Source organism: Physeter macrocephalus, chromosome 1 (assembly GCF_002837175.3).
Source record: "Physeter macrocephalus isolate SW-GA chromosome 1, ASM283717v5, whole genome shotgun sequence".
Lineage (NCBI taxonomy): Eukaryota > Metazoa > Chordata > Mammalia > Artiodactyla > Physeteridae > Physeter > Physeter macrocephalus.
The window spans coordinates 135,845,466-135,856,562 of NC_041214.2; the positions used below are offsets into that span (position 1 = coordinate 135,845,466).

The 11,097-nt window shown below is 37.0% G+C and overlaps 1 protein-coding gene across 1 annotated transcript in view; it reads right to left on the minus strand.

Annotated features, from left to right (window-relative positions):
- The window catches only part of TMPRSS15 (transmembrane serine protease 15), a 148,067-nt gene that overhangs the window by 5,294 nt on the left and 131,676 nt on the right, over window positions 1-11,097 (minus strand). Inside the window, exons 22-23 of the mRNA XM_024120341.2 lie at window positions 4,012-4,193; window positions 2,666-2,761 (exon numbers count right to left, since the gene is read on the minus strand). Coding sequence (XP_023976109.1) covers window positions 2,666-2,761; window positions 4,012-4,193 — 278 coding nt within the window. The remainder of the gene's footprint in view (window positions 1-2,665; window positions 2,762-4,011; window positions 4,194-11,097) is intronic.

Below are 11,097 nucleotides of genomic sequence, written 5' to 3' on the forward strand. Positions count from 1 at the left end.
GCAGGGGAAGAGAAAGGAGGCATTTAGTAGCAGAGTATACTTCCATGCTTTTCACAAAATGACTCATCTACTGGAAGCATGAATCTCTGTTTACCGAAATACTAATCCCAAGAGGGATGTGAAAAAAGCAGGTGTCTAGTGCGCCCAGAAAAGGTACATGATAAGCACTTTCGAATAATTAGCAATTCTATTTGCTTTCTCAAGAAAGGCAGAAAGTTGAAAATAAGCTAGTACATTTGACAGCCAGTGTTGTTGCAAAAATGTATGTGCCCTCATTTCTAGCTAAGTTTCATCACCACACTAAAAAGACAAGAAACAAACGTGCACGCACACATAGGTGCAAAGCAATGTATGTGTAATCAGCGGTGTGTTGGTAAATGTTTAATAACTGATTTTTCAAGAACAAAAACAAAGCCCCACTGTATATTGTCTGCCAATTTGCCTGTTGTAAACACTCTAAACATGGTCAGTTTCAAAGTACCAGTATGACAGCGAGCATGAAGTTGGGAGCTGATACCAGCTGGTGCCAGTGACTTCAGAGGCTGGATGGCTTTTAAAGTTTGACAATGAACTTTAATTTTAAAAAGTGATTTAGAGAGGTTAAGATGGGGGAGAACTTTCAGCATCTCACTGTCATTTGTTCTATGAAGATTGAGGATGGGCTGGTAGAATTAGTTTTATAATAAAAATCAAAGAAAATTTTGCTGCTTGTCAAGGAAGAAAAAATGTATGGATATATGATAAAACTTTTTGGTAGAAAAAAATTTGAGCAGTGTTCTTACATTTGATATTTGTCAACATGAGTTACCATGAGGATAATTGAAAATATACATATTCATACCAAAAAACCCACATAAAAATGTCAGTAAAGTTATTTAAGTTTACTAGTTGCCTTAATCAAATAATACTTCTTTCTCTCTTAGTAAGCAACATGTTCATGATCTTAAAAACTTAATTAGTGTAATATACTCAAAGAGGAAAAACTGGGGTTTTAGAAGTAGTTGGAAACCCTAAGAAAAAGTTCATAAAATTTGTTAAAATTGCCACACCCAGGAAGTATTTAAAAGTGATCTGTTTATTCCTAAATGAAATTGATCTTAGATGCAGATTTTTTTTCTTGGCTCCATACCACTCCTAGAGACTTTTCCTAAGTCAATTAAATGCATATCTTTACTAACAATGAGCAAATGCGAGCAAGTTTACTCAACTCTTAAAAAATATAATTTCCTATTGAATAAAGAGTCTTAAATTTTGTTAGTAGATAATTTGCTTTTGAAGAGTACATTGTGGTCATAAATGTCTTTTAGCTTGAAGTCTGATAGAGAAAATATCTATCTAAGAATCATTTTTACTCTTTAGATTTCAAATTTAATAAGTCATGACATTTTTCAAGTGGAGGAAATACAATAATATACAGACTTTGACTTCAACATACTTTATGGGCAGCAGAAATGAAGCATTTCAACAACATAACGTAATTGCAGTGGAGAACCTTTGTCAGAATCATCAGGCAAGGGTTTGACTTAGATTTTATGCTCTCTTTTACAAGAAGTAAGGACATTTTAGCTGTGAATCCTTTGCTTCTGGGACATGCACCTCTCCACAAGATTTTGTGCCTTTTCATCTTAAATGCAATTAAAATTTTAAAATATCATGGATATGACCTGTTGTAACTCTAGAGACCAGGTTTTTCCACCAACAATAGTGCTGTTCCTTTTTGCTTAACTATTAGTGAGTGGTCAAACTCTAGCCTAGATGGAGTAACTCCTATTAGGAATTTTGAAACCAATGAACCTTGCAGTTACGTTTAGAGGGTTTGAAGTACTAGAATGCTTTTTTTTAAAAAAAAAGTGTGGTTTTTTTTTTCCATTGTAAGACAGCTTTATTTGCCATGAAGAAAGAAAATAAATTTCCCAATTTAATTGTGGCATTTTTAAATTTTACATAGTTTAATGTGAAAAAATGTACATCTTAGAGTTGATGAAATATAGCAAGGACATTGAAAAAAATTTTGTCGAGGTATCATTGACATACAACATTATGTTATTTTCAGGTGTACAACATAATTCGATATTCTTTGTTTGGAAAACATGCTATTAAATAATGCTGGTGAGTCAATGGTTTATTAATTTATAGTCTTCAATGTAAGATTCATGCCATATCTGAGTCTTCTTGTCAGTAGGCAGAATTAGCATGTTGAAACTGATTCCCTTCTCATCTTAGGGAATGTGAGTGTGAAACATTTATATGATAAATACAAATAGTTTTATTGATTTGGAAAATGTAACAGTTAATAATCTGGCTTTTGATGAGACTTTATCCATATGCTTTATAAAAATACATTTTTGTAGCCTTTGGTAATATTCATTTCAATAGGTATATATTTTCATCAGAGAGTTTATAATACTAAAATTAGATATTGAGTTTAGGGAATGCTTGAATTTCCCTCTAATAAGAATTATAGTTTTATAATATGCTCCATGCAATTTGGAAAAAAATTTAACTATACAAATATGCAACATATGAATATAAGCCAGACAGTGCTTTTAAGAGATATTTCAGAAAATTGTTATAAGAGTTTTTTAAAATGTTGAAAATATTCACAGGATAGAGCAATAACATGCTTTTTACTAATAGGCGTTTTCTATTGAGTCTGATAATTTACCTTGATATACAAGTGTTCCCCAGCCAGCAATAGAACAAATTCTTCCAGGAGGAAAAACTTGATTTTGTTCGGGTAAACAAATAGGTTGTATATAATCTGTAAACATGAAAGAAAACAAGAACAGACACACATTCATTTCCAAAAGTTTTAAAAATCAATCATTTTCAACATTTCATCTGAAAAAAACCTTGTATTTTCATTTTATCCTGCCTGGACATTTTTTAGACATCAATCTTAGGGGAAAGAAGCATTTCAGAGAAGCACTTCTTTGACAGTGGATTAGGTACCACTGGTGGCCTTTTGGGATCCTCTCCATTGTCTCTATGACTCTGTTATTATGTACACAACATCCTAGTTCTGGAATTAGTCATTTACAGTTGATTTTTAAATAATCACAGTACTTAATAGAATGTGGTTCCAGTTCTATGAAAATCTTGGTAAGGCTGTTTTTTTCAGGGTCAGTTAAGAGAAACTTGGGCAAATGTTCTGAGGTTTTTAAAAAATTTTCCCCAATTATCTCCACATTCAAAAAGCTTTTAGGCGATTGTTTTATAGGGTACTTATGGAGGCATTAGCATTGGTGGCTGACTTTTTCAGCCTTTCTCCAACAGTTTGCAAGCCTCCTAACATTTATTCAACATCCATGACTTGTAAAACCCAAGGCAGACACAAAAGTGAATAAAAGGATAGGGCTAATACAACGAACTGCAGCAATCATCTGCCTTTGTTAAGTGCTCTCATGCATGCGGAGACAGAGTTCCAGAGGGTCACAGGGATGCACTCTCTCCTGACTGGGCACTGGGAAAGTCTTCAGAGTAAAGGTTGCAGCTGAGCAGAGCCCTTCAGAATAAGTTCACTCCCTCAGGTGATTTCTTGCACCTTATCTAGGTATTTGGAGGAAGTCCTCCATCTGCCATTTTATTAATATTATTGAATCTCCTTTATGAATGACCATTCTTACTCACTTGCTCTTTGAACATATGCTTGTCTCTCACTTTGTCCTACTCGGACCTTTGTGGCAGATGGACCTATCTTTCTTTCCCATGAGAAACACAGACGGCACGCAATAGAGCATCACCTATTATCTCTGGGCTGCTCCTTGGAGTTTACTGATATAGAGGGCTCTGAGAGTTGTATTTTACTGTTCAATTTTCTAGAAAGTTGGATTTAAGCACTGTGATGAAGGTAATTTAATGTGTTTCTCTACATTCCCCAATTCCATTTAAATTATAGTGATTTCTATAACAAATTATCCAACTTTTATGGACTATTAATGCACTGGTCCTGATATTTCAAATCTAATTTTGAATTAATTTGGGCAGATGACTAAAACTGATTTCTCTTACCTGTGTAATTCACTTTCGATTCAAGATGCATCATGGCGATGTCACTGTCCTTTCTCCGTTTATTGTAGTGTGGGTTTATGACAATTTGGTCTATCAACCGAGTTTCTATTTGAGGAGAAGTCAGATTCGAAGTCATATGCAGACCTAGGACTGCTTTCCACTTAGATGGCTCTAAATTTCTCCTAAAGTTTATGAAAAAGAAGAATAAGAAACTCTCCATCCACCACAGTTACTTTCTAGATATCTTCACAGTAGGTATTTCAGAATTATGTGTTCTCATCCTCAAATATTCTTGAATTTCTTTGAAGAATTCTTCTTTAAAAATATTTCCTTAATTTCAATTTTTTCTGATCGGATCACAGAGGAAGCCTTAATTTGTGCGAATCTCTATAACTTCTCTTAAGTCGTCTCTTAATCTCTGGTTCTAGATTGTGGTTCTCAACTTCCGTTTCCCATTAGAATCACCTGGAATGCTTTTAAATAACACTGTTACCTGCTCCCCCTTCTCCATCTCTGGTTTAATGAGTCTGGGATGGAGAGGGGCATTTTAAAAATTCATTTTTCAGTTAAATCTTCATGTTGATGGTAATGCATAGCCAGGTTTGAGAAACGCTGCTTTAGATCATATTCCAGTGTGGAGACTGCATCTTTGTCCAGGGTTTCCCTCAGCAACCACAGTAGCTATGGTAACAATGGAAGGAGGTTCAGCAGCATCTCCTGTTTAGGAGGTCACTGAATTCACACAGAGTTCACATAAGCAATAAAACGTATTATGATGTTTATAAGCTAATACATGAGCTTGAGTAATTTCCACACATAATGAACTTGAATAATTTTTCATACACAGTGTTGACCATTGATAATGTACTGGTAAAAGATAACATTTGTGTTATAGGCAGATTAAATTGGAGAGTATATTAGAATCTGAAAGTGTACAGGGACTCCTAAATGTGCTACTGGCCTGCAACATCTTCATGCCAAGAAATTACCAGTGAACAGCTGGAATTAAGCCAACTGAGCCATATTCACGATGAAGTCAAAATTCAATAACTGCAATTAGAGCAGAGCTAGTGATTTAATTCTCAATAGTTGCAAATGCCTAGTTTAACATGGTATTTCAAATGTTAAAATACAAGTCACCTACAAATATATAAATATATAAAGAGCATGAAGTTATTTCAAGTCCATCTGTTTATAATTTTATCTGTCTATTCATTACATTGTTATATTTCCTAAAGGATTATGTTTGATCAAGTAGCAGTCTTCAGGAAAGCCAATGAATGCCCAAGCATCCAGTAGGCACCCGCTGATAACTGCACTGCCTTAAAAGCTGAGGAAACTTACTAAGTGCTTTATAGCAGTAAAACAACTCCCATTTATGGAGAAGCTATTTTGTGCCAAGTGTAGTGCCAAACACTTTGCATCATCTCATTTCACCTTTAACACAGTTCTATGGATTTTACAATTAGAACAAACTGGGTGTTAACAGTTTAAAATGGTAGGGTAGAGAGGATCGGTGCCGACCAGCACTCACCAGCCTGTGACACTTGTCTGCTCACCCGCTAGCGTGGGTAGGGGCTGGGAGCTGAGGCTCAGGCTTTGGAGGTCAGACCCCAGGGAGAGGACTGGGGTTGGCTGCGTGAAGACAGCCTAAAGGGGGCTAGCGTGCCACAGCTAGCCAGGAGGGAGCCTGGGAAAAACTGTGGACCTGCTGGAGAGGCAAGAGACGGTTGTTTCAGGGTGCACAAGGAGAGGGAATTTCTGTTCTGTGTGCTCACAGAAGGCAGAGCACCGCCTAAGTGAGCTCCAGAGATGGGCATGAGCTGTGGCTATCATCTTGGACCCCACAGACGGGCACAGACTGCTAACGCTGCAGCCGCTGCCACCAAGAATCCTGTGTGCAAGCACAGGTCACTACCCACACCACCCTGGGAGCCTGTGCAGCCCACCACTGCCAGCGTCCCGTGATCCAGGGGCAACTTTCCTGGGAGAACACATGGCGCGCCTCAGGCTGGTGCAAAATCAGCCTGGCCTCTGTCACCTCAGGCTCACCCCACATTCCAATTATGACTACTGTACCCCTCCCTTTCCCTGGCCTGAATGAGCAAGACCACCTATTCGGCTGCTGCTTTAACCCCCTCCTGTCTGGGCAGGGAACATAGGCTTGAGGGTGGCCTACATGCAGAGTTGGAATCAAAACCAAAGCTGAACCCCAGGAGCTGTGCGAACAAAGAAGAGAAAGGGAAATTTCTCTGTGCAGCCTCAGGAGCAGCAGATTAAATCCCTGCAATCAACTTGATAAACTCTGTATCTGAGGAATACCTGAATAGACAACAAATGTTCCAAAAATTGAGGTGGTGGACTTTGGGAGCAACTGCAGACTTGGGGTTTGCTTTTTGCATCTGATTTGTTTTTGGTCTTATATTTATCTTAGTTTAGTTTTTAGTGCTTGTTATCATTGGTGGATTTGTTTATTGGTTTGGTTGCTCTCTTCCTTTTTTTTTTTCTTTTTGTGAGTGTTTGTCCCTGCAATCAACTTGATAAACTCTGTATCTGAGGAATACCTGAATAGACAACAAATGTTCCAAAAATTGAGGTGGTGGACTTTGGGAGCAACTGCAGACTTGGGGTTTGCTTTTTGCATCTGATTTGTTTTTGGTCTTATATTTATCTTAGTTTAGTTTTTAGTGCTTGTTATCATTGGTGGATTTGTTTATTGGTTTGGTTGCTCTCTTCCTTTTTTTTTTTCTTTTTGTGAGTGTTTGTCTATGTTTCTTTGTGTGATTTTGTCTGTTTAGGTTTGCTTTTACCATTTGTCCTACGGTCCTGTCTGTTCGTATTTTGTTTGTTTTTATCACTGTGTGTGTGTATGTGTCTTTGTGTGATTCTGTCTATTTAGGTTTGCTTTACCATTTGTCCTAGGGTTCTGTCTGTTTTCTTTGTTGTTGTTGTGTTTTGTTTGTTTCTTTCTTTTTATGATGACTGTGTGTGTGTATGTTTCTTTTTGTGACTTCATCTGTTTAGTTTTGCTTTTACCATTTATTTTGAGGTTCTATCTATTTGGTTTTTTTTGTTCTTCTTTTCCTTCTGAGCCATGCAGCTGGCATGGTCTTGGTGCTCCAGCCTACTGTCAGGCCTGAGCCTCTGAGGTGGGAGAACCGAGGCCAGGATATTGGACCACAAGAGACCTCCCAGCCCCACATGATATTAATCAGTGAGAGCTCTCCAAGAGATCTCCATCTCAGCACTGAGACCCAGCTCCACCCAACGGCCAGCAAGCTCCAGTGATGGATGCCCTATGCCAAACAACTAGTAAGAGAGGAACACAACCCCACCCATTAGCAGAGAGGCTGCCTAAAGTCATACTAAGTCCACAGACACCCTAAAACACACCAACGGACATGGCCCTGCCCACCAGAAGGACAAAATCCAGCTCCAACCCCCAGAACACAGGCACGAGTCCCTCCCCACCAGGAAGCCTACACAAGACACTGAACCAACCTCATCCATAGGGGGCAGACACCAAAAATAACAGGAACTACAAACCTGCAGCCTGTGAAAAGGAGATCCCAAACACAGTAAACAAAATGAGAAGACAGAGATATATGCAGCAGATGAAGGAGCAAGGTAAAAACCCTTCAGATGAAAAAAGTGAAGAGGAAATAGACAGTCTACCTGAAAAAGAATTCAGACTAATGATAGGAAAGATGATCCAAATCTTGGAAATAGAATGGAAAAAATACAAGAAACGTTTAACAAGGACTTAGAAGAAATAAAGAGCAAACAAACAATAATTAACAACACAATAAATGAAATTAAAAATACTCTGGAAGGAATCAATAGCAGAATGACTCACACAGAAGAACGGGTAAGTGACCTGGAAGATAGAATAGTGGAAATAACTGCCACAGAGCAGAAGAAAGAAAAAAGAATGAAAAGAATTAAGGACAGTCTCAGAGACACATCAACCTTTGAATTATAGGGGTCCCAGAAGGAGAAGAGAGAGAGAAAGGACCTGAGAAAATATTTGAAGAGATTATAGTTGAAAACTTCCCTAACATGGGAAATGAAATAGTTAATCAACTCCAGGGAGCGCAGAAAGTCCCATACAGGATAAACCCAACGAGAAACATGCCAAGACACATATTAATCAAACTATCAAAAATTAAATACAAAGAAAAAATATTAAAAGCAGCAAGGGAAAAGCAACAAATAACATGCAAGGGAATCCATATAAGGTTACCAGATGATCTTTCAGCAGAAACTCTGCAAGCCAGAAGGGAGTGGCAGGACATATTTAAAGTGATGAAAGAGAAAAACCTACAACCAATATAACTCTACCCAGCAAGGATCTCATTCAGATTCAATGGAGAAATTAAAATCTGTACAGACAAGCAAAAGTTAAGAGGATTCAGCACCAAAAAACAGCTTTACAACACATGCTAAAGGAACTTTTCTAGGCAGGAAACACAAGAGAAGGAAATGACCCACAAAAACAAACACAAAGCAATTAAGAAAATGGTAATAGGAACATACATATAAATAAACAGCTTAAATGTGAATGGATTAAATGCTCCAAACAAAAGACACAGACTGGCTGAATGGATACAAAAACAAGACCCATATATATGCTGTCTACAAGAGACTCACTTCAGACCTAGGGACACATACAGACTGAAAGTGAGGGGATGGAAAAAGATATTCCATGCAAATGGAAATCAAAAGAAAGCTGGAGTAGCAATACTCATATCAGACAAAATAAACTTTAAAATAAAGACTATTACAAGAGACAAAGAGGGACACTACATCATGATCAAGGGATCAATCTAAGAAGATAATAACAATTGTAAATATTTATGCACCCAACATAGGAGCCCCTAAATACATAAGGCAAATGCTAACAGCCATAAAAGGGGAAATCAACAGTAACACAATAAACACAGGGGACTTTAATACCCCACTTTCACCAATGGACAGATCATCCAATATGGACAGATCATCCAAAATGAAAATAAATAAGAAAACACAAGCTTTAAATGATACATTAGACCAGACGGACTTAATTGATATTTATAGGACATTCTATCCAAAAACATCAGAATACACTTTCTTCTCAAGTGCTCATGGAACATTTTCTAGGATAGATCATATCTTGGGTCACAAATCAAGCCTTGGTAAATTTAAGAAAACTGAAAATGTATCAAGTGTCTTTTCTGACTACAACACTATGAGACCAGATATCAATTACAGGAAAAAAACTGTAAAAAATACAAACACATGGAGGATAAACAATATGTGACTAAATAACTAAGAGATCACTGAAAAAATAAAAGAGGAAATCAAAAAATACCTAGAAACAAATGACAGTGAAAACACAACTACCCCAAACCTATGTGATGCAGCAAAAGCAGTTCTAAAAGGGAAGTTTATAGCAATACAATCTTACCTCAAGAAACAAGAAAAATCTCAAATAAAAAACCTAACCTTACCCCTAAAGCAATTAGAGAAAGAAGAACAAAAAAAAAAACCCCAAAGTTAGCAGAAGGGAAGAAATAATAAAGATCAGATCAGAAATAAATGAAAAAGAAATGAAGAAAACAATAGCAAACATCCATAAAACCAAAAGCTTGTTCTTTGAGAACATAAACAAAATTGATAAACCATTAGCCAGACTCATCAAGAAAAAAAGAGAGAAGACTCAATTCAACAGAATTAAAAACAAAAAAGGAGAAGTAACAACTGACACTACAGAAATACAAAAGATCATGAGATTACTACAAGCAACTATATGTCAATAAAATGGACAACCTGAAAGAAATGGACAGATTCTTAAGTACAACCTTCCAAGACTGAACCAGGAAGAAAGAGAAAATATAAATAGACCATTCACAAGCACTGAGATTGAAATTGTGATTAAAAATCTTCCAACGAAACAAAAGCCCAGGATCTGATAGCTACACAGGCAAATTCTGTCAAACATTTAGAGAAGACCTAACACCTATCCTTCTCAAACTCTTCCAAAATATAGCAGAGGGAGGAAGACTCCCAAACTCATTCTACAAGGCCACCAACACCCTGACACCAAAACCAGACAAAGATGTCACAAAAAAAGAAAACTACAGACTAATATCACCAATGAACATAGATGCAAAAATCCTCAACAAAATACTAGCAAACAGAATCCAACAGCACATTAAAAGGATCATACACCATGATCAAGTGGAGTTTACCCCAGGAATGCAAGGATTCTTCAATATATGCAAGGCCATATATGACAAACCCACAGCCAACATCGTTCTCAATTGTGAAAAACTGAAACCATTTCCACTAAGATCAGGAACAAGACAAGGTTGCCCACTCTCACCACTATTATTCAAAATAGTTTTGGAAGTTTTAGCCATGGCAATCATAGAAGAAAAGGAAATAAAAGGAATCCAAATCTGAAAAGAAGAAGTAAAGATGTCACTGTTTGCAGATGACATGATACTATACATAGAGAATCCTAAAGATGCTACCAGAAAACTATGAGAGCTAATCAATGAATTTGGTAAAGTAGCAAGATACAAAACTAATGCACAGAAATCTCTTGCATTCCTATACACTAAAGATGAACAATCTGAAAGAGAAATTAAGGAAACACTCCCATTTACCACTGCAAAAAAAATAATAAAATACCTAGGAATAGACCTACCTAAGGAGACAAAGGACCTGTATGCAGAAAACTATAAGACACTGATGAAAGAAATTAAAGACAATACAAAAAGATGGAGAGATATACCATGTTCTTGGACTGGAAGAATCAACATTGTGAAAATGACTATACTACACAAAGCAATCTACAGATTCAATGCAATCCCTATCAAACTACCAATGTCAGTTTTCACAGAACTAGAACAAAAAATTTCACAATTTGCATGGAAACACAAAAGACCGTGAATAGCCAAAGAAATCTTGAGAAAGAAAAAAGGAGCTGGAGGAATCAGGCTCTCTGACTTCAGAATATACTACAAAGCTACAGTAATCAAAACAGTATGGTAGGGCTTCCCTGGTGGCGCAGTGGTTGAGAGTCCGCCTGCCGATGCAGGG